General features: G+C 37.5%; 1 protein-coding gene across 1 annotated transcript; it reads right to left on the reverse strand.

Annotated features, from left to right (window-relative positions):
* Positions 1–857: 857 nt before the first annotated feature.
* On the reverse strand, positions 858–24,412 carry LOC306855315 (secretory phospholipase A2 receptor-like). Its single transcript, XM_079393907.1, has 30 exons — positions 24,217–24,412; positions 21,118–21,501; positions 19,763–19,936; positions 19,025–19,189; positions 18,086–18,199; positions 17,421–17,567; positions 16,638–16,826; positions 16,412–16,569; positions 16,007–16,117; positions 14,322–14,434; positions 13,924–14,087; positions 13,394–13,602; positions 13,096–13,241; positions 11,970–12,054; positions 11,665–11,797; positions 11,458–11,493; positions 11,210–11,370; positions 11,065–11,120; positions 10,667–10,764; positions 10,439–10,575; positions 9,656–9,773; positions 9,464–9,576; positions 9,213–9,348; positions 7,856–8,094; positions 7,585–7,771; positions 7,365–7,496; positions 7,156–7,278; positions 6,682–6,858; positions 3,735–3,770; positions 858–3,556 (listed from the first exon to the last, which is right to left on the reverse strand). Exons 1-30 carry the CDS (start codon positions 24,368–24,370, stop codon positions 3,339–3,341), a joined length of 4,413 nt encoding a protein of 1,470 aa, XP_079250033.1. The 5' UTR covers positions 24,371–24,412; the 3' UTR covers positions 858–3,338.
* Positions 24,413–24,534: the final 122 nt, after the last annotated feature.

A 24,534-nucleotide genomic window follows, 5' to 3' on the forward strand; every position in this document is an offset into this window, starting at 1 on the left:
TACTTGGCCAATAAAGCTCATTCTGATTCTGATTTTTCTTTTCATTTCGTACTGCTTGTTTTTTGCTTAATTATTTTAGTGTGAGGAGTCAGTGAAGATAGATTTAAAATAATTAATATTCAATTAGATTATTTGTCAAATAATATTTAATATTCAATATAAATACTTTTTAATATTAATGTTAATATCTTAAAAACTTTTCATTATTATTATTATTGTTATTATTACTAAATGCTTTTTATCCCCCAATGCTGAACTGCTTGTTTTGTTTTGTTTTTTCAAAAAAATCTAAATTTTGAGAAAATCACCTTTAAAGTTGTCCAAATTAAGTCCTTAGCAATGCATATTGCTAATCAAAAATTAAGTTTTGATATATTAATGGTATGGAATTTACAAAATATCTTCATGGAACATGATCTTCACTTAATATCCTAATGATTTTTGCCATAAATAAAAATGGATCATTTTGACACACACAATGCATTGTTGGCTATTGCTACAAATATACCCGTGCTACCTATGACTCTTCTTGTGGTTCAAGGTCACATGTAGTAAATTGCGCAGTACTGCATTTTATATGAGATTGTTGCACTTTATTGTGTTATATTTAATGCTGGAAGCCAATTTCTCATAAGAACAATGTTAACTAGATGACTCAACTCTAACTTGAGCTTTTTGTTTTGGTTGGTTGGTTGTTTTTTTTTCTTAAATTTGTCATAGCCTGTGACTAATATAAAGACCTTTTAAAACAGAAGGCACAAAATCATTTGTTCTTTGTTTTTTATAATTGAAAGTGTGTTTGGTTATAGATTCACTGCATACCTTTTTAGTTCTCTGCTAAAAAGTCATGATCAATTCAAGAAGAATACTATAGAGTATTTAATTATTTAAAAAAAATCATAAATCAGGTGAAACATTGAAAATACATTTGGTCACATTACACTGATCAAGTCTTGAAAGTTACAATTTGACCTTCTTCAGAAACATAACTGCTAAAGAATAAAAAAAAGTAAACTGTGACACACAATAACACTAGGCAGACCCTTTAAAACACAATCACACATACAGTAAAACACACAAACCCACAGTCTTACAGTAATATAAAAATTAAGAATGGAAAGAACCTATTGTATATTAGAACATAACTGTTTATCAAAACTTTTTACCAATATATGAAATCTGTGTCGATGATTAAAACAAAACAATGAAGCCTTGATTGTCTTGCCATATAGTTCTCACCACCACAATCCCTTTCATTACCACAAACACATTACCAAATATACAAGGGGGGGGGTTATATTCATGGCTGATTAGGAAATACAGAGGGGATTTCTGAAACTTAAATGTACAGTCTTTGTGTGTGTTCCTATTCCCAAAACTGCAGAGAAACAATATACGGTTAAAAACAACGTTCACATTTTTGCAATAGAATAAATTCATAAATGAAGCACTAATTGTTTCCGTTACAATATGCAAGAAGTCAGAGAAGCACAATCAGTAAAACACAGAGAAGCAAACTCAGCCAAAATGAAGATGAAGGGTTTAAACGTAATTTTTTAACCACAAAAATAAGAACAGACACAGTTCTGGTGCTCTGGGAGCTGTGCAAAAGTAAGGTGCTTATAACGAAAACATGTAATCCTACCAAACACGCTTCAGATCAAACCAGTTTCAGGTATCAAAGGAGAGAAAACAATACTAAAATAAGGTTGTAATACTGATAACACCACCAGCGGTGCAAGGTAAACATTTATTCATGGCCAAGCTGTTCTGCTTTGCTTTGCTGAGCAGTGGCTTATTTTGGATTTGTGGACTCTTTTTGATTGTAGTTTATTGTTCTAACCAGAATAAACTACTTGTGAGAACAAGCCTCCTGCTGTAGATGAATTATTAATAAACTTCAAAAGAGCAGTAAACCCTGGATAGAAGGATCATAGAAATCCAAAAGTTGCATTGTTGAATAGTTGCAAAAGTTAAAGAGGAAAAGGTAATTGCACACTGAGTCCGAAACTTTTGGATGCGTTTTTCCGTTTTTTCAGATTCCCCATCCTTTCCTATCAAAATGCATGCTACAGATGCGAAAACGCAGAAAATCGAAACCTGATCCAAATTTTTTTGGACGGATGAAAGTTTCGGAGGCAGTGTGCAAACGTGATAAATACGACCTCACGTTGTGTCAATTTTTTAACGTGCAAAAATGACTCAGTGTGACACTTAAAAGTCAACATGAAATGACACCCACAACCCTTTTACTTTCCTAATGTGATGCATGTTTCAAAAAGTTATCCACTGTTAAAAGTGTCTGCTCCACACAACAGTTTACAGTCAATTATGAATAACTCCGCCCCCTCATGGCACACAACCATTGGTTAAAATGTAAGTGGCCTTGGTGATGTCATCTAAAAGGAAATTTGTTTCAGAGGTGGAGCAAGTTACTATATTTTAATGAAAGTTGTATTTTTTTTGTACTGAAGGCTTTCTCAGTAATTTTTTTGTTATACATACTTTTCAACATACTATTTATTTTTTATGCGTAACTTTTTTTAATGAGGATAAAAATACTGAGTGCACCTTTAAGAAAGTAAATAGGGTCCATTTTGATTTCATGTTGACTTTAAAGGCCCGTTCACAAAAAGACGAATGTTTGAAGCAAAAATTTGTGCAATAAACAAGAATTTTCTACACAGAGTTCTAATCTCTTTTCCATTGCACTGTGAAGAAAACTAGACAAACAATATTAGTCACGATTTTGGTCATGTATCAGAATACATTGCTATTACATAAAAATACGACTTGTTGGCATATTTTCACAACAATCTGGAACTAGCTTCTTTTCTTCTCTATGACAAGCGGGTGTCAGAAACGCAAAGTTGTATTGTGTGAGAGCAACATGCTGTCAGAGAGAGAAACTGTAGTGTCATTCATGTTTTTTTTATGCGGTGGTCTAAACAGACAAATTGCATGTGAAATTTTAACGCTAAACATTTGTGATAGTGTGAACAGGCCCTGACACCTTAACAATATTAAAGCACACTTAACCACCAAGCCATTTGGCCCATTTTAGCTATTGCATCCTAGAGGAATTGTGTTGTTGTCCTGAATGAGACAAAATAAAAAAAGCCCCATTTCTCACTTCATAAAGGATATCCCTTTTATAATGCTTTTAAATGGATTGTTGTGGAGCTTTACAAGACCTGCATGTGCACAATACCCTCCTGTAGCTACAGTATGGACAGACAACTCAACTATCTTCATCATTCCCAATGCAGTTTCCCTGACTGAACAAACACACTCTCATGCAAAACACAAACATGCACCTACACTCACACAAACGCATGCTAGTCCCCTGCTTGTGTCTCTAGGTCTGGGAGTAAAACATTTTCATCTTGGTCACTGGCTTGGGAACTAGTCTGTCTGTAATAGGCGCTGCCAAACGTCAGAAGTCTCCGGACGCACAGAGAGCTTCTCTTGTGAAGGAGCCACGTCGATCCGATCACCACAGCAAACAGCACGATGGCCACCAACACAGCCGCCGAGATCACACCTTGGTGCAGACCTGAAAAGAAAATCGCACATCTGGTTTTCAGTACATGATGACATCTTTCAAGTAGCGCAGCCCTTAAAAACATCTCATATTTTGGGAGTTAGAGTTGTGAAACAGAGCCGACAGAGGAAAAGGGAGATGCATAAAAAGGCTTTAACTTCCTCAAAAGTATGATAAGTGACTTTCTAACCTTTCAGTGGCTCCACTTCTACCTCTTTGATGGCACCTGTAATGCAAAGCAAAACATCTGAATTAAAGGGGTCATGAAATGAGAAATCAAAATTCCCTTGATTTTTGACATATAAGAGGTCACTGTACTATAAAAACATCCTGTAAGTTTCAGAAATCAAAACTTTCTAGTTAGTCTAAAAACAGCTTATATTGAAGACAGTATGCCAAAACGACATGTTGTGAAATGTGCCATGTGTCATTCTATGATGTAATAGTGTGGCTAAACACCACCTCCACAGAAGATGATCAACGCCTGCTTATACAACGCTGCCTGTTTAGCGCCGCCCACCGATTTGCAAATGTAGTGTTAATAACTAGAGGCAAACGCGCAGGTCTACACAGAAACCAAACGATAAAGATGCTCCGAAGACAACAAGATGCTGTGCGGTGCCAAGCTGTGGAAAAACAGTCTTTGCATTGCCTTTCTTCTGATCCCAGCATTAGGAAAGAGTGGATGAACTTTATTTTTAATGAAGTTCCAGACCACGTCAGTTAGAACTTTGTCCTTTGTTCACTTAATTTTACCACAGATTAATTTACAAACAAAGCACAATTTGACGCATGATTTTCAGAAAGATTGAAACTAAAAGACAATGCTGTGCAATCTGGCAGTAATGTCGCAACACAAGTCTGAGTAACTGTTTTTATTACGTGATCACTATGTCAGGGTTCGGCCCTGACACTCTGTTTGTCTTGTGGTTGTTTTTGTGTTTGTTGCCTTGTGTTAGCAGCACATGGCTTTGTTTTCGTCAGCCATGTGCTTCTCTAGCCCCTCCTCCTTGTTTCATCTTTATCACACCCTCTTGTTAGCCCTTGTTGAGTCCTTGTTAGTGTAATTGCTTTCACCTGTTCCTCGTGTGCTTTCCTTCCTATTTATAGGGGCCCTTTCGCTATTGGCTCTGCCTGTGGATGTGGCTGAGTATGTGTTTGTCTCCCTGGTTGGTCTTGTGTCCTTGTCTTGTCTAGTCCTTTGTAGTTCCCTGTTCTTGTCTTGCTCCATGTTTTGCATTTGTCTGTTTTTGCCTTTGCTTTTATTTTAATTTTTCAGTTCTTCTAGTCCTTCCCTTTTGTTTTGCATTTTTGTTTGATACTCTTTAAGGTAGTTGTGTTGGTTAAATTGGTAATTATTTCTTATTTTGTTACTTCAGTCTTTATCAGTTCTTTTTGTTTTATTTATCCTCCTGTCTGCTTTGGAGTAACTGTGTTCCTGTGGAGCCTTGTCCTGTCTTGTCTTTGTGTTAGAGTTCCTGTCCTGATCTGTTCCTGTGAGTCCTGCCACTAGTTCTCCCTGCCTGGCACTTGGTCTGCTTCAGAGTTGGCAGCCAACAAGTACCTGAGCTTAGTTCTATGGTGCCTTGTTTGGTCCTCTCTATTTGCCTGGTCTTGCCGCTCCTTTTGTTGCTATTGTAATCTGCCAGTTGCTGTCCGAGACCGTTCCAGTGGCCTTTCCTAGCTGTCTCTTGGTTTACGGTGTTCCTGATGTTGTATCACATGTGCACCTCACTACCCTCCTGTATCAGTCTGTTTTGTCAAACCTTTGTCACTCACTCTGCAACTGGGTCCTCCTTCCAAATCCTTGACACACTATGGGTTTGTCTGTTAGTACAGGTAGTTTTATATGTACTGAGTATTTGTGCATTTTTAACCTAAATCACAACAGTGTTAATCTATGAAGGATGTAGGCTGTCAAACATACACAACTGTCATAGCAGTGGGCGTTTGCTTCCAAGTTTACAATTCGTCACGCCTATTCAGAGCATTCTGATGAGGGGGGTTAAAAACAAGACAGAAAATAGCCTAGTACTTCTAAATGATGTTTATTAATTTAAAAATCATAACCTAATGCTGAGTTCACACTGCACGACTATCTGGGGTAGCAGTCAGTTGGTGCTGTGTTCACATCGCATGATGGATTGGGGTTACACACTGCATGACTTTACAATAGGAAGAATCGCCAACAACTCTGATCCGCAAACTACAGCCAAACGGCAAACGCGCACGAGAAGTGATAAGTAACACAAGATCACTCTGATATTATGGTCTTATAAGTCCTCCACGAACACACAATTAACAAAGATGACTTCCTTTTTAACAACATACTTCTGCTGGGAAAATTTTATCTACACAATTCTAAGTACTTGAAAGTGAAACAAACGTTTTGTGCATTTTATAATGATTTTATTTCTAGCCTACAAAAGTCCTCAAAGTGATGAAAAATAAAAATGCAATAAATCTTTTGTCCTTTATAGAAGAATATTATTTACAGGAAAAACCCATACCCCCTTTTATGTTTAGTTAAATTTTTATTTTATTTTACATAAGTTTGTGTGTGTATATATATTATATTAGGCATATAATATAGCCTATATCTTCTTGTACCTGTTCTGTATATTCTAATGCAAAAATGTACTGAATTGCCACGTTGTTTGTATACAAGTAATTGATTAATAAAACAAATAGAATAAAAAAATTCCTCCCCGAATTTCCCGCTGCCCTGTATCTTGCTCTCTCATTGGCTGTAGGTCATCGACGATGTATTTTTCAGTCAGAACTCATCCACACAGCATGATTTTGAAAATTTTGCTGACCCCTTTAAAATCTGAGCAACTACATGGCAGTAATATTGACCAATCAAACATCGCTGTCGGCCTTGGATCTCAAAAACAATGACCTTCGCAAATCTGTGAGAACTATTCCTTTAACAGATACTTTGTTTTGCAATTCGTGAGTCAGGGCATGAACGATACAGCACATTTATTGATTGCAACAAAGAAATGTTTCCACTCTAAGGCCAACAGTCATTTTCCGGTATTGTTACTGCAGTAAATTTCAGAGGATCAGGTCAGGACTGTACTGAGCTTCTGCTGGTGGTTTGTGGTCATGAGGTTGAAAATCATGCCTTTTACCTGTTGAGGTTTTGCAGATGAAGCCCAGTCTCTCAGTGCAGTCGGTTAACTGCCACACGGCGTCTGAAACCCGCAGAGTCACACATGAATCCACCCTCATGTCACTGGCATCTGGAGCTCTGGAGCGCCAGTTTGTGTAATGGAGCGGTGAGCCATCCAGTCGAGTCAAAGCGTCAGCTATAATAAACATTTTGATTACTTGTCAAGGACAATTTCATGTTTCACATAAAACTTTTAATAAACATTACATGACAAAATAATAAATATACTATATATACTGTGAAGACAGACAGATAGATAGATAGATTTATACATGTATAATTTTTATATCTCATTTGAGTTTTTCACATAAAAGTTTAAAATGAAAATAATTAAAATTATTCATATTTTTTATAAATGTATTAATTGATATTGCATTTATAATACAAATATATTTATAATATAATGGTCAAAATCAATCATCACAGCTCTTACTGTCAGTGTCGTATAAAATTCCTAGCCACAAATTCTGAGGCCCCCGGTAATGACGCGACATCTCTTTAAGGAAGAACCGACTCTCCTCATCATCTTGAACTGTCAGAACATCTGAAAAATTTCCTGGAAAAAGAAATAATCTTGCTAAGTTACACCCAAAGATGATCAAAGCCACCGCTAAGTGGAGCTCTTGATCCAAAGTGCCGTACCCTTCTTTTCACAGTGATTTCTCGCTTCCTCCAGGGTCATCTTCAATAGAACTGTTTCAAAATAATAGCAGCTCCCACGAAATTTCACCCAGGTCTCAGGACATACCACTTCATAGGAGAATGCAATGCTTTCTGTGGGAGGACAAACAATGATATCAGTCAGTTTTCAACTATTTACAATTGATAAAATGAATCCAAAGACAGAGAGGAATGGACTCACTCGGGGGAGGTATGTAACATATCGCTCCTGATAAGAGCATGTCACATTCAACGTCTTTCCACCGTCCGTTGACATCCATGGACACGCAGCCTCCATCTCCCATGGGCGCCTCTGGGTAATAATTAGACACTTCCCAGTAAGTGAAGGAAAGCTCACTGCCATCCGACCACTGGTGTGAGAGACCATCCTATGAAGGTAGATGGCGCTCTTGTTTAATACACAAATATAACCCACCAAACGTCATGACAGTGTGATTTCAAAGCCTCCTTACATCTGTGCTGTACAAGCCGATCCAGTGTGGGGCTTTAAGCCTGTTGATCAGCACAGTGAGATAGGCCTGCTGAAATGGGTCTGTGATGCTCACAAGTGCCGCCCCCTTCTCCAAACATGCCTTCTGGGCCTGATACCAGCTCAAATTGCCGTGGATGATACGGTAACTGTGGTTCTTATACTCGGATGAGTCCAGAGAGGAAGCGGTATAATAAGATTGTGTAGGACGCTTGGTGATGTCTGAGATCAAGTAGACATGTACTGATATTAAAAATTTATTTAAAAAAAAAAAAAAAGCTGATAATTCGTTTCATGTTATGGTCACTAACCGATAGAATGTGATATTATTTTGTGTAAATAAATTACAAATTAAAATCAATAATTTTCAAATGCAACAAGTGAATGTTATGGAAACAAAATCTCAAAATTGACCAGTGCCTGAAAAAAAAAAAGGTTCATCCAAAAATTAAAATTTGCTGTACTCACTCTCAGGTCATCCAAAATGTACGTAAATTAGTTTGTTTCATGGCGGAACAGATCTGAATTAATTTTGCATTCCATTACTTGCTCACCAATCATTCACTGTGTAGTGAATGGGTGCCGTCAGAATGAGAGTCCTTGAGAACCCTAATGTCTTGTGAAGACAAAAGCAGCATGTTTGTAAGAAACAGTTTAGAAACATCCATAATTATGATGTTTACATCTTCAAACTGTTGTTTTTGGCTAAAATATGAGTCCTCTATCCATAATATTGATTTCTCCAGAGGAAAAGTTGCCTCATCTTCAGTCAGGAGAGAAATATGCACAGATTAAGCAATCTTTACAAGTGAAATCAGCCCGAAACAGTTCTACACAAATATGGGGATTTTGATGTGAAAGGACAACATGAGATGGACTTTTTCACTGGTGGAAGCATTATTATGGATTATTTAGTACTTTGGCCAGAAGTGACGGTTTAAAGTTAATAAGTCTTAAGAATGGATTTGTTTCTTACAAACAAGCAGCTTTTCACTTCACAAGATCTTAACTGTTGGACTGGAGTGGTGTGGATTACTTGTGGAATTATTGTGATGTTTTTATCAGCTGTTTGGACTCTCATTCTGACGGCACCCATTCACTGCAGAGGATCAACTGGTGAGCAAGTGATGGAATGCTACATTTCTACAAATCTGTTCTGATGAAGAAACAAACTCATTTACATCTTGATGACTTGAGAATATTTCCAGCAAATTAAAATTTTTTTGGTTGAACTAAGTGAGTGATAAATGATGACAAAGGCAATATAAATGTCAAAATATGAGGAAACACGTATCCTCAATTAAATATCGGTCAGTGCCAATGAATTAAAAATTAAAAACCTTGCAGCTTCTGGCAGACAAAGCCATAGATGCTCTCAGTACAGATGTCGTCTTGCCATAGCCCTGTCACACGGAAGTTGTGACTGTTGGACAGGTAAGTACAATAAGGTTCCCCAGGAGATCTATAATTAGACACCTGCAGACAAACACAAAGAAAAACATTTAAAAACAGAAATAAAAAACTTTGATATTTTCAAATAAAATTAAAATCAAATTACATTTCAGATATATTAAATCCTGAGTCTTTATACCTCCCAGTTATTATAGCTGACTGGCTTCCCGTTGCTCCACTTGGAGGCAAAACGACCCTGTGCACCAATCCAAACCCCCGCTGACCAGCCATGAAGCAGCATGACGATGTAGGCTTAAACCAAAAGATTAAAAAAAAATGTCACTACAAAGAAACATCGGAAACTGTAACATAATGAAAATGTGATCTTTACCTTGTTCAATTTCATCTTCTATGGACACCAGAGATCCCTGATAGGATGAGCAGACGGACCGAGCATCCAGCCAGGATTTCCCATCTCCCGGACGGGTTGGGAGATGCAGAAACAGACACTGGCAACCAATCACAAACAAGCAATTCTCAATGATGCAATAAAACCCAAGAACCTAAAGTGGTAAACAAATAAGCTGATTTCTGAAGATCATATCAGACAGAAACATACTCTATGCACATAACTGGTGCGCAAAATAAAATAAAACTGACATTGTTGACACAGCTATTAATACACATTCACCGTTTTAGATGGACTAACTGAGATACTGTATAAGATTTCCATTCAAACTGAAAGCATAAATCTCCAAATTCACAGATGAGCTTCACTGTGCAGGGCTAAACCCGGCAGTGCAAATTATTACTTGCCGGCAACCCGCCAAAATAAATAGCTAATTTTATGTTTGAAAATGAGTAAAATTAATATTTAAAAAAAGTAAATAATAATTGTATTTCTATTTAATACTCACTTAATATTAATTCATCATTTAATGCATCCTAATTTATTAGTGATAAAAATTATGTTTCACTGAAAAACTGCTGCCAAAAAATATTCAGCTGAATTATAGTATGTATAATTTGGATGCAAAAATTGTATTTGTGCAAAAACATAAATAAATAAATAAATAAAGTGATACTACTCTGTAAGAGCAATATGAAAGGAGCATGCACTTTGAGAACCACTAATCTAGTTTACATTCCCACAAGCCTGCTAAAGTATGTGAACCTTGTGTCCATAGTAGAACCAGTTCTCTGGGCAGCTGCCGATATAGTGAGGCTCGCGTGGGTCCTCCACTAAAGACACCGTTCTGCGCTTGCAAACGTAACCATGTCGATCCTTACAGCTTCCTGCTGACCACTGACCTGCACAACATTATTAATAAGCAGTGTATGAGTACACCGGATAATGATACTTGTGTGTGCTTAAGTGATTGTGCGTACATATATTGTTTACCGGATAGAGACGACATCTGGATGCAGTTTTGGCCAGGCTTTCGGTAGAATCGACCATTGTCCCAGTTCTCATAATCCAAAGCGGACCCATCCATCCAACTGCAGAGAACAAACACATATAAAACCCAACACGAAGCCTGCTTCACAGTGTATGCTCCTCTTGTGCTCCTTCGCCTTTTTTAAAGGTAAAGTGTGTGACTTCTGTAATATTTGTTGACCTAATGTAATTGCAAAAATACTGTTTATTTTTAACTTAAAATCATAAGAATTTTTTTTTTTCAAGAATAATTTTCTGCCTTTATCTTTCATTTATTATACATAATGAATAAATAAAAAAATCTGACTTTTCATTGAATTCTACTGTAAAAGAGACTCATTATGGTAGTCAAAGAAAGGTACCTGAGACCATTGTGACCACTGTTAGCAGACAAACCAATCCACCAAAACTCAGAATCCTAAAAACAAAGAATCAAACAAATATGCTCTTTTATACAAACACATGTAAATATTATATTCTGCATATATGTATTTCTGCATATAATACCTTGTTAAGGTGCTCTCTGATGAAGTCCAGTTCCTCACTAGAGTGAACGGAGAGCAGATCAGCGCCCATCATCTTACAGGCAAAGGAGACGGACTCCCAGGGAAACGGCATACTGGCAAAGTAATATTCAGCTCCTCTGAAAAATATCCACGGCTCATGTTCTGCGCCATAAACACAAACGAGTGTCATCATCATCAACATCAGCAGTGAGGAACAGCCTCTATAGTATTTATCTGTACTGCACTTACGGTCGCTGTACCAGTACGGCTTGACCAACTCCACACCTGAGCAAAGCGAGAATCAAACACCTACATTTCAACAGCTGTTGTTGTTTTGCACTTTTTCCAATAAAATGAAATGCAAATATGAATTGAAACCAGTCTAAGCTGGTCTTTTCTGCAAGTTGATAATGAGTTTTTCATTACACGTTATATCCATACGCCCAAAGCACAAACCTCTAGGGACCTTGCAAATCCACTCATATTTGGAGTCACACGAGTGAGGTGCGAGAGTGTTTGTGAGGTCACTGTACACAGCACACATGCGAGAGTCCACTTCATTCATATCCTCCACAAACGATGCCACCACCTGCGGAATGCCATCATGAGAATTATTTAACGAGCTGATGAACAAGTTCTTCCATGATTTTCTGTCTCTCTTTTTTACATGGAGATAATATATTCAAACATATCCAAAGCACACGACTCATTGCTCATTTCCAGGCTTTCTTGTCTGTTTGTCTTTTTCTCTGAATTTTTACCGGTGTGCCATCAGACCACTCCCAGGCTCCGTCAGACCAGGGGTTTCTCTTGGTAAAGCCCACCCAAAACCAGCGACCCTCTGTACTGAAAACATACACAAATTAAAAGAAAAGAGAGACAAAAAATATTTAATTAAATCAATTCAGACTTACAAAATAAATTGCATGAATTAATAAGAAAAATTCACATTATTATTATTCATAATAATAATAATGATAATATAACAATTATTATTATTATTATTATTTTAAATATTATTATTTATGTTTTTACAAATTTGAAGAATATAATAAGAGGTCCAAAAGTCAAAAACCTATTTAGTTTCGACCTAGAAATATTATACAATTTTATATTAAACATTTTAAAAATTCTAAACAAAAATCCTTCTGATTTACATTTTTAATTCCAGGTTTTCAATGTGGTCTCAGATTTTTCAACCACTGTACAAAATTCCAAAAGAAAAGTTACAAATGTGTCCCTGGACCACAAAACCAGTCTGCTGGGGTATATTTGTAGCAATAGCCAAAAATACATTATATGGGTCAAAATTATTGATTTTTCTTACATGCCAAAAATCATTCATCAATCAAAATAACCTCATTGGACAACTTTAAAGGTGATTTTCCAAATATTGTCCTATCCTAACAAACCATACATCAATGGAAAGCTTTTTTATTCAGCTTTCAGCTGATGTATAAATCTCAATTTCGAAAGATTTACCATTATGACTGGTTTTGTGGTCCAGGGTCACATATAATGGCCACCTACATACACTACCATTCAAAAGTCTGGGGTCAGTAAGATTTTTTTTATTAATTTATTCATTTATCCAGGTATTTATTTTTTATTCTTTTATTCAGTAGCACAGTAAACTAATCAAAAATGAGAATAAAGACATTAATAATGTTGAATGCAAGAATGATAGGGGAAAAAATGCATGATTTCCATAAAAATATTAAGCACAAATTAAAATTTAAAATATATTCAAACAAAAATATTGACTAATGGAATAATACTACTGTTCACAATATGACTTTTTTTGTCTTGGTGAGAATAACAGACTTCTTAACTTGTGAACAGTGGTGTATAAACCCCCACTTGTGGTGGGAAAACGTGTAAACCAACCTTTGGAACATCACGGAGAGGAGTTTTTTGACAAAAGCCTGATCTTCGTAGTGATGGAAACTGGCCAGATCAGCACCCAAAGCCCGGCAGAAGAACTGAGCCTCGGTCCAGGTGCGTTGCATCAGGATCTTCTCGCTGTGATACACCTAAACAACAACCAAACAAACTGAACATGAACGGCAGGAACATACTGAATTATAATTCATCAACAGGTAAAGTATATTAAATAAAAGATTCAACACAAGACAGTGGCTCTCGATAATGGGTACAGTATTTGATTCTTTACTCCTTGTACTACCTTGTAACAGTGAGACAGGCCTTTGTGGCTCTCCCATCCTGTCGGACATGGTGCATTCAGGTCTATGTGTGGCACAGGCATCAGGGTGTCACGATTACCGCTCACTTCCTGTTTGCACACAGCCAGGGCCTTAAAAGCATAACAATTTTTCACCTCCCAGTGACCCAGAGCCTGGCCTCCAGACATCACCACACAGCCTCCTCCACTCACTGCAGACAGAGGGACAAAGATGATTGATTAAATCTGTTTGCGCCTGCAAGCCTAGGTGGTAAGATTTTTAAAGGGATAGTTCATCTAAAAATGCTAATTATGTCATCATTTACTCACCCTCAATTTTCCAAACCTGTATAAATTTCCTTCTTCTGTCGAGCACAAAAGAAGATATTTGGAAGTCATGGAAGTCAGTGGTTTGCTTTCCAACATTCTTTTGTATAGAAAGTAAATCATAGAGGTTCGGAATAACTTAAGAGTGAGTAAATGATGACAGAATGTTCAGTTTTTTGGGTGAAGTGTCACCTTTAAGGACTTACCTGGCTGGTGTCGGTTCCAGTTGGTGTAGGTGAGTGGTGTCGACGAGCCGTTCTGCGTCAGCCAGCGGTACTCGCCAGTTCTGTTCTGGTCCTGCAGAGCTGTCCAGTAGGACTCAGAGCCTCCCTTTTCACTGATCAGGCTGTTTAGAAAGGCCTGCTCAAACCTGCCGCAGAAAAACCACACACTCCGACTGTGATCTATGCGTCTGCCTCTTGTAAACATTTTAATTATCCTTGTATAGTAAGCATTTCCTGACTTCTCATTTGTGACCATGGACCCTAGTCATAAGGTCATCCGAAAGCTTAAGAATGATTTCTGAAGGATCGTGTGACTGAAGACTGGAGTAATTATGCTGAAAATTCAGCTTTGTATCACAGCCCTGGCTTTTTTGACATACCTGCTTTCTATAGTAACAAGAGGAGATTTGCAGTAATATGCTTTCACTGCATCCTCAAACGTCTGCTCCTGATCTGTGATTTTATAACACCAATTATCCTTCCTTCTCCAGCCCTGCATATACACACAATAATACACACAAAAACAGCCTGTTATGGTTTGTAGTGTGTAATACAGGATTTCATATGTAGCGGTCACTAGAAAGTAAGCAGTGTTCAGGAAACAGTAACTAATGTAGTATACTACCATATTTACCATAATATACTTTTCTGGAATTTTTTTATTATATAAAAAATGTTGTTTATAATGAGCACCTCTATAATATATATTATATTATATTTCTGTTCTGAATAAAGTTAAAGGATTTGTTGTGGAGTGAGGGCAACGAAAGTACATGTTGACAGTGTTTACAATTTTGACACTTATAGACGAGTTCTGGAAAATACATAGTATAGTGCATAGTTTGTTGCAGATGCAGGACATTTTGGATGCAGCATCAGCTGGAATTGACATCTGCTGTGTTTTCACACCCGTCCTCTAGTAACCCTGAGTTCAATGGCCTCAATTCAGTGTCCTCCAGAAAACCTGGACCAGACTCAAACAAGCATTTTAACAGCAACAAATAGACACAGTTGGGTAGCTGATGCTCAACTTTAATCGAGATCAAGATTTAGATTAAAACTAATATTAAAGAGAGAGAATTTAAAGGCTTCAACCGTTTACACACAATTGCCTTTAGTAGAATATGAAACCATTTCAGCGGACAATAAACGGTTGTCTATAAGCTGAGTGAGTGTGGGTGTGACACTGGCACGTGTGCATCTCTGAAAAGTGCTCTTTTTCCATTTGGCCATATTCATCACGTTCATTCTTCTTGCAGTCGTCCTTTTTCATAGCCAGTAAAAGCAGAAACAGAGCGACAGAACAGATCTGAATCAGTCTGTTGTTCTCAGGCCGTGACCCGCTCTAACCCTCGCTGACGTTCGCTCCATCCTCCAGACACACGGCCTGTCTGCCCTCCTCAACCCACACAAAGCCCATCTCAAGCACAACCGTTCAGAAATGCAGGCAAACCAATGAAACGAGAATGCCGGTTTCTTCTTTTACAGTTTTCCACTGAATCATGTTTCATATCTTTCTCACACAATGTATTTTAAATGACACGTTCTAGGGAACATTTGTTTTGCTTTTTGTTCTTGCTGTGCTTTTATTTTAAAAACTGAACTTCAATCATATTAGTGTGGTTGTGTTTACTTTATTCTACATAATAGCAGGCCCTTTTATCAATTAATCAAATATATATATATAAACAAATAAATAATAATAATGACAGGTGCAGCAAATGCTCAACAAACAGCTCCAAAATGGAGCTAATTAAGTTTCTATTAGCTAAGCTAATAAATTCTAGGTAAATATTCTTGATTAATTTGATTAATTTCAACTAATGCATTTATATTTTATTTTATTTCAATAGGTTTTTAATAGTTATAGTTTTAGTTAACAATAGCACTAATCGACACAGCTCTGATTCTAAACAACCTACAAAAACAGTCATATTTGCCAGCAAAACCGACTTTTTGATCTTTGATATATTTTGTTACTTTCCTAGTTTCCTTCAACAAGACCGTCCTTGGGTTTCTAAGTTAATTTCACCTCATGATTATGTGTGTTAAAGTACACTCTCACCTCTGGACATCCTTCATCCCATTCTCCAGACGGATGCTGTGGAACAAGACCTGAGGTCTTACAGATTGCGGCATGCTGCTCTTCACACTCCTCAAACTGCCATCTGCTGTCCTAAAACACACACACAAAGAGTCCTTCATCAAAGGGTCAGATCTGTCATGTGACCCGGTGGATGCCTAGACCGCTGGTTTACTGCTATGACTAACTGGTGACTGTGCATCTGATCACCCAGGCTAAAGCATTCATGCAGTGAGTGTCTCTGAAATCAGATCTTGCTGTTTTCAGCTTGCACATAGCTGCGGTCTGATTCTGGAAACGTGCATGCTTTCTGACCACATACTGTATATGCTCGATTTATGACTAACGTCCTATGACATTAATCTGACCTCTGACCTCTGAGCTCACCTTCCAGTCTGCGGTGACGCAGATTCGTTTGTCGCCATGGCTATGGGAAGGCTCCTGAGAGTACCAGGATGTGAATGTGACTGGAGAGCCGTCTGACCACTGGACTGATGAAAGTTTGTCCTCCTTATGCAAGCCGATCCACACCTTAGAGTCGGATCCTATATGACAACCAACATATAACTTCAAAAATGTTCAAAAATAAATTTAATTTCACTCCAGTACCAACCATTGGACAGCAGTTTCAGTAGTAGTTCTTGCTGGGGGAGGGAGTGGACGCTGACCAGCTCTGCCTCAAGAGCTTTGCATGCGCTGGAAGAGCCGTCCCAGCTCAACTTCTCATCCAGGTATCGGTAACAAAACCCATTATGGTCCAACCAACCACCAGGACAAATCGTCTCCTTATACTGCCAGTTATCTTGTTAACAACAGACAGAGAGAAGATTTAACAATAGATTAAATTTAAAATAAATTTATACATATTAAGAGGTATTGATTTCAATCAAGCCAACTTTATAGTCTCAAGCCAATCCTAGTCATCTTATATTGCTGATGACCCCGACCGTTTCTATATTTACACACACACTGTGAGAATCTGTGTATTTGTATGTTTTTGACAACCAGGGCCACGAGTTCAAACTCTAGACAGCTGTTGTGCCTTTAAGCAAAACTCAGGACACGCCCTCATTTTTCTCTTCTAACCAATCACAGTCAATGCTGACCATCATGGAAACAATAGTCACTAGTCTGTATCAGACAGCGGTCTCTTTCCTTCAGTAATGAGCACTGGAAAATGACACAGGTTTTACGTAATACTGGCTGTTACATGCTGGGGCCGAAGCTTAAACTAGACCAAACTTGAGAAAAACCAGGTGGATGGAGAGTCTGGGAAAAGTCAGACTTGTTAGAGGAAAAGACAAAGAGCTATTAGAAACGGATGGATGGACAGACAAAAAAGCTGGATTAATGAATGGGAAAGATGCATGAGCAGTCAGATCACTCATGTAGTTACCAAGCGGCTCGGCATTCCGGCTGTATTTGGTGGCTTTCTTGCAGATGTAAGGCAAGGCTGACTCACAGGACAGGCTCTGCCAGGAACCCTGCGTGGAGTTAAACACCCCACACTGCTGGTTCTCCTGCACCGGTATGGAGGTCAGATCTGGACAGGAAGATGAACAAACACTGAATTGGGTATTTAAAGGGTTCACCCAAAAATTCTCTCATCATGTACACCTCCTCATGTTGTTACAAACCTGTATGCTTTTCCTTCTTCTGTTAAACACAAAAGAAGATATTTTGAAGAATGCTGGTAACCAAACAGTTGCTGGTAGCCATTGACTTCCATTGTCTTTTTCCACACTATGGAAGTCAATGGCTACCAGCAACTGTTTGGTTACCCACATTAATATTTTTTTGTGTGTTTAACAGAAGAAAGTAACTTATCGATTTATGCTTTAGAATAGATGTTTATTACCCTAAGGAAAACGGTTTAACGTGTTTACATGACCACACACACTGTTGGCTTATTAAGCATAATCATTTTAAGAGCCATTTTAAGAGCCATGTAAATTCACTCAGAGATGACAAAATTGTAATTTTGGGGTAAACTATTTCTTAAATAGGTAATACTGGCCATGAAGAACAACTCTTCAACCTAATATCATAAGCCAACTGTACCTGCGGTGTAACTGACAAGAGCTAAAGGAGATTCATCAGACCACTGCCATCCCCCATGTTGACTGAGATGGTTTAATCCAATCCAGACCATCACACCCATATCTGAGAGTCTTCCTAGTGGAACACAATAACACATCAATGAAAAACTTCCATGAATGTTAGGAAGAATGTATGAGCTTCTCTTTTCCATACAATAATAGTGGATGGCTACATACTGCTAAGGCTAAAATAGATAAACAAAAGCACCATAAAAGATGTCCATATGACTATTAAATGCATCTTATAGCTTCAGAAGACTGAGTATATTGTGTTAGAGTCAAATGGACAACTTTTTTGTCCTTTCCGGATCTAGTCAGTTTTACTAACCATACACAATTGCCCCTTCACAAAGACCCGCCCTCCTTAGCTACTGTTACTACATCTGACGAGCCATGGTGCTCAAAATACCGTTCTCATGCAGAGAAAAATACATTGTGGAGCAAAGAGAGAACTGACCACACACCAACAGACAAGCCAGAGCAGGTTACTTTTGCTATAGAACAAAGTCTCAGCTTTCTTATTTTTTTAGGAAATGCAAACAATAAATAAGGTTTTGTGGCTCTTTAATGTGTCGTGACAGATCTCTGTAGCGCCTGAGTTCAATCAGCACATGAACCGATCATCTCTTCCTCTTTACTAGTTATAGCATGAAGTAAACATGAATGAACATCAGAAGGAATCTTATTTCAACCGTGGAAAGATGTTAATACACAGTTTTTCAAGTCCACCGCTGTTAATCTACTCTCCTCTCGGGTATACATACATATATATATATATAAACATGGTTATGGTTATCTAGTTAGACCAGCACCAGACCACTGTTAGCAGCATGTCAGCAAAGAAACACAATGAAATTATTTCAAAATACCTTTTTGCACAAACATTTGAGCGTGTGTATACCTTTAATATAGCTTTGTTCACTGGACTGTGTGATGGATAGAAGACTCCCACCCTGTGCTTGACAGGAAGTAAGAGCTTGACTCCAGGTGAGGATGGAGTACAAGTTAAACTGATAACATGCATTCAGCTCCGGATGGCTCTCCCAGAATTCATTGCAGCCTGACACTGGAAATAACACACACAGACAGGCTCTGTTTGGTTCCTTTAGTTAGTTTGCATATACTCAGTATTTACTGCCATTCAAAAGTTTGAGATCTGTATGTTTTTGAAAGAAGTTTTACCAAGGCTGCATTTATTTGATTTTTAAAAATACAGTAAAAACAGTAATATTGTCAATTATTACTGAAATTGAAAATAACTATTTTCAATGTTAATATATTTTAAAATGTAATTCATTTCTTTGATGCAAAGCTGAATTTTCAGCATCACTGCAGTCTTCAGTGTCACATGATCCTTCAGAAATCATTCTAATATAATATAATAATATATAAGAAAAATTTTTACCACTTACTGCCTTTTTGTGTGGAAATCGTAATAAAAAAAATTCACAGTACTTTGATAGAAAGTTTAAAAAACACCATTTCTTTGAAATAGAAATCTTCTGTAATATTGTAAATGTATTTACTTCAGACTTTCAGACCTTGCTAAACAGAACTACATTCAATTCCCCATCTTTTGAACGGTAGTGCATAGAAAAGTAAGAATAACATATTTGATTTACTTAATATGCGATTTTACCTGGATTGGGGCAGAAACCCCATTTCTCATCCTGATCATAGTGGTTAGTAGTGGCACACCAGAGGTGACGGTCCTCTCTGCCCTCAGAGGTACAGTCCCAGAACCATTTATTGTTGTATTTGAAGGGTATGGAGCAGGTCATGCCATGGGAGTTTCCTTGTAACGTGTGGATGTCTGTCAACATCAAGAAAACAAACAGAAACTGTATGACTGCAGCCACATCAAATAGACCTCATCAAACAATCCACTGAATGCAACAAGTTATAGTAGTCAACCAAAATGTGACTTCAGTCATCGATACCGATATTTAGATAGCAGGCTGACAGTTTAGTTTAGGTAACTTTAAGTTTTAAGTAATGTGGTGTGACCAATATGCCGAAGAACTCAGAAAAAACAAACAAAACAAAACAGGAAATGATATCATAGAGAGGATGTCAGTAAATCTATTAAAATATCACAAAGATTTAAAAAATAAATAAATAATTAATGCTAAATTAGTTGTCAAATGTATAATATTTTTTTATTATTATCTAATAATTATATTTTATATATATATATATATATATATATATATATATATATATATATATATATATATATACAGTGCCTTTTGAATGTATTCCTACCCCTTCATTTTTTTCACATTCTGTTATGTTAAAAACCTTTTTTTTTTTTTTTGCTTTACCATTATAGTGTATGGAGTGTAGATTGATGTGGAAAAAGGTAATTTAAAGCAGTATAACACAAGGCAGCAACATAAACGTGAAAAGAATTAAGCGGTATGAATACTTTCGCAAGGCACTGTATATATATATATATATATATATGTGTATATAGACTTACATAACACTATTTCTCATCATCAAATGTCAGTTTGGGTCAAGTAGTCATTGTATTGGGGCTAGATGTTATGTATTAAGTTAACCCATTTGTTAAACATTTACTTTTATGTATGTCATCTTTTTTTATGACTTGTTTTGTGTTTTATGGTTGTTTTACTGTTAACATTTACCTTAAAATACTATTGGTTAATTGCAAATGGATTACCATTAAATGTAAGGTCAACATTAATAATGCTGGAAATGTTCATATGCAGATCTGAATCAGTCCCCTGTTATATTGTTTTCCTGCAATTTCAAACTGAGAATAGAGTTTGTAAACAATCCACAGCCTAGTGCCAAAAATACTGACAGCCAATCAGAAGCTGCCTGATTTAAAAAAAACTCTTTAAAGTGGCAGGCAACAGAACATTATCATCCGTTCTCAATGGGCTTTTAAACTAGATTTTTACTTTTGATTTATCGTATTTGTCACTGATACTAGTTTTTCAAAAAATGTGTTCGAAGACATCTTGCCTTCATATGGGTAAGCGCATGGCCCTTCACCGGCCGCCCCGTAAATCCTCCACTGATGCAGAGCGGCCCTCTTCACCACCACTTTGGAGTCCACCACCGCTAATTTATTATTCATCGCTCCGTACAACATGCTGCCACCACAGCGCCACCACATGGTTGGAAGGGAAACGTCACACTCAAAGATGCCCACGTCAGGCTGCAGTAACTTGGTCGCGTTGATCCCTAGACATCGATTGGTGCCCAGATTGTAGAGACGGTGCCGGGACACCCATTTCCAAAGCAGGGTGGCAGACGGGGGCTCACAGCTGGTCAGAGACAGACCGGACGAGTCCGCTGAGAGGCAAAGCTTCCACGACACACTCTCCAACTGGAAAACACCTTTACCTGAGTCACACAAACACAGATGCACAACAACATCATACATAGCTATTTTTGAATTAGTCAAGCTAAAGCATATTTTCTTGTCGTATCAAGTACACTTGGGAGATGTGAGGCCCTGGGGTTTTTTGACCAGTGGGAAAAGCCTTTCTTTAGGAGTATTATATAGCCATTTACATGCAGAGCCATGATTATAAAGGCGAGTGATATTGGAGATTCGAAGGCATTCAGAGGCACTGAGGTATCAGACAGGTCTGATTATGTAGCGAACAGATAGAAAGATAGAGCTGCTATCTCCAGTTTCACCTCCACAGTATGGGGCTTAATATTTCAGAGTTCTCAGAGCCGTCAGGGCTGAGGGTCTTTTGTGGGCATTGACACGAAAGAGTAATTGAAGATACAGGGCGAAGACAAAGATATTTTCAAAGAGTAGAACACACACACACAGGGTATCGTCAAACTTCAAAGGGAAGCTACGCATTATCCTCGCCATAAGTCTGAGAGCTGGAATAAGCTTGAAATATATAGGAAGTATACGATTTTCTTGTCTGGTTGAGATATTTCTATTTAGCTTCTTCTGGGAATGGGAATAATAAGTTAAGATATTGAGGGTGAATGCTAGTAAAGTATGACATGTTCTGATAATTTTTTTATCTGCAATGTTTTCAAATACGTTAATAAAGCGGCTTACTCCCTCACACAATCTTGAAATGGAAAAGATTAGATTCACAGACAGAAGCCTGAATTATTCTTTCAAATTTGGAGCCCTATCCTGAAAAACTTTCATGAGACAAATATGTCCTAGTGTTTTCTTTACCTTTTTTCTATTTTTCTATAGCCTATATACATGTGTGGAATACAAAATACATTCTGAAAAATTTGTTTTTTTGTCCATACAATGAAAATCAATAGGGTCCAGTGTTGTTTTGAACCTCATTGCCTTAACTAAAGCTGTGGGAACACTCTTTAAAATGTCTTCTTTTGAGTTCAAGACACAGAGGTTCATTTTGGGGTGAATGTGTCCTACTATACCTGCATTCCTCCTCCTCCTTGAAATAAAACTGAATGTGTTCCACGACATTGAATATCTCAGTGACAGATTAATTATTTGCTATGTGATACCATAAAACCCTCTGGAACCGCAAGAGCCAAATAGGGCATGGAGAACGTGTTGTTACTGGTCTGAGTGTGGGTGTAGGTGTGTATTTATATATGTGCTGACCTCAGCTGACCCGGTTTATAACCAACGGGGTGACTCACAATGCTGCTTCCCAAGTAACGCACGTTATGATAAATGCATACCTGCAATGCAATGCTAGTCGCTTTGGATTTAAGCATTTGCCAAATGCATGAATGCAAATGCAAATGTTCTGGGACTGTAACGAATCAGGCTGTTGGACAAACTTCAGAAACCCACTGTGTCCTTCAGCGGGGGTCATACTTGTGACATTCCATTTATTAGAGGAGAAGTCATGCAGTATACTGTATTGTCTGCAAGATTTGCTCAGTTTTAGGCTTTAAGAGAAATGTGGACAACATGGTAAATTACAAAAACATGATTAACGATGCATTGAACGTTCATTAATTGTACAGAAAAGATAATCTTTCAGTCTACAGAAATATAGATAGATCTTTAAATTCTTTTTGTTTTACTTTTATTTCAAAACATTAGTTTACAGTGGTTTTTATGTTAAATGTGATGTAAATAATAAAACCGCACTATATTCAGCCAATAAGGGTCACCTAATGAAGGTAAATGTTAACTGAAAAGTTCAACTGTGTTGTTTACAAAATATTATAAACTTCATTTTTTATGTATTTTTCATTTTTATTTAAAAAAAAGTTTTTCTAGCAGTGGTTTTGTATTTTAAATGTTATATAAATTAAAGACAGATGTTAACTGAAAAGTACAAAAGATTGTCATTGTATACTTTTATACATTTTTCTATAGCAGTGGTTTTGTATTTGAACTGTTTAACTGTGTTATTTACAAAGGGTTACTGTATATGTTCATTTATACTGGGGCAAGATGTCACAACATTAATTCATCAATAAAATTGGAGGCCAAATCAATAATGTGATTTCTTTGATTGTTGTTTCATGTCACAATTTTGCATTGGTTCATGTCATAATCGTTTATGTACCTGAGAAGCCTACTGAAGTCAGATATCATTGTGACAAACATTTTCTGTCTGGGTCATGTTGTCCCAAGGGTCAACATGTGTTCAATAACTTTTTTTTAAAATGAAAAATACAGCTTTTTTGTGTGTGTCCAGGTCTTTGAGGTATACACGTGTCAAAATCAAACATGCAATGAAAATATTCTTAAGTTTAGCTCAAAGTTTTGTCCAAACTGCTTCTCTGTTGTATCATGTGATGAGCAGCAGCCGCGAATCGGTTTGTTTGTGTGCAGTAAACTTTCACTAAACCAAGGGCAGCAGTTGCGTAAGTCTTTAAAACACATTTCAGACACATTTAGCTTACTCTCCCGTTTGAGACTGAAATAATAGTCTTTGCAGGGTGATCCCAGACGAGGAATGACACAGTCGTTCACACAGAAGAGCTGGACTATGCGCTCTACATACTAATGCAATCTGCAGATCACAGCATACTTCATCTACACGACAAACTCTCGCTCCTGACCAAACCCAGGCGCTCGTGCCATCGAGGAAAGGATCGTTTCATAAAGACAGATACGTCGCGCAGGCCGACAGCACTTACTGTACAGTTCGAGAAGTTGAGTTTTGTTCCAAACTTCAGTTTTGTCCGACACTTCCGCAGCAGCACAAGCTAAATGACTGACATAAAACAGCATATAAAGGACATAAAGCGCTTCATAGAAGCGAATACGAAGAGTTTGAGTGTGTCCTCGCATTTCCACTGGAGATGAGTGCGCCGCAGAGACGGCAGCCTGTTTTTCACCACTTTCCGCGAGTTTTGGGATTCTCTACGTCACTGGTCTCTCTATAGGGCAGTAAAAGGCAAAACATATTCCTCTTCTCTTACAGCCCGTCTGCTTTCAACGCGACGCGACCAAAT

Source organism: Barbus barbus (assembly GCF_936440315.1).
Source record: "Barbus barbus genome assembly, chromosome: 35".
In the NCBI taxonomy this organism is placed as follows: Eukaryota; Metazoa; Chordata; class Actinopteri; order Cypriniformes; family Cyprinidae; genus Barbus; species Barbus barbus.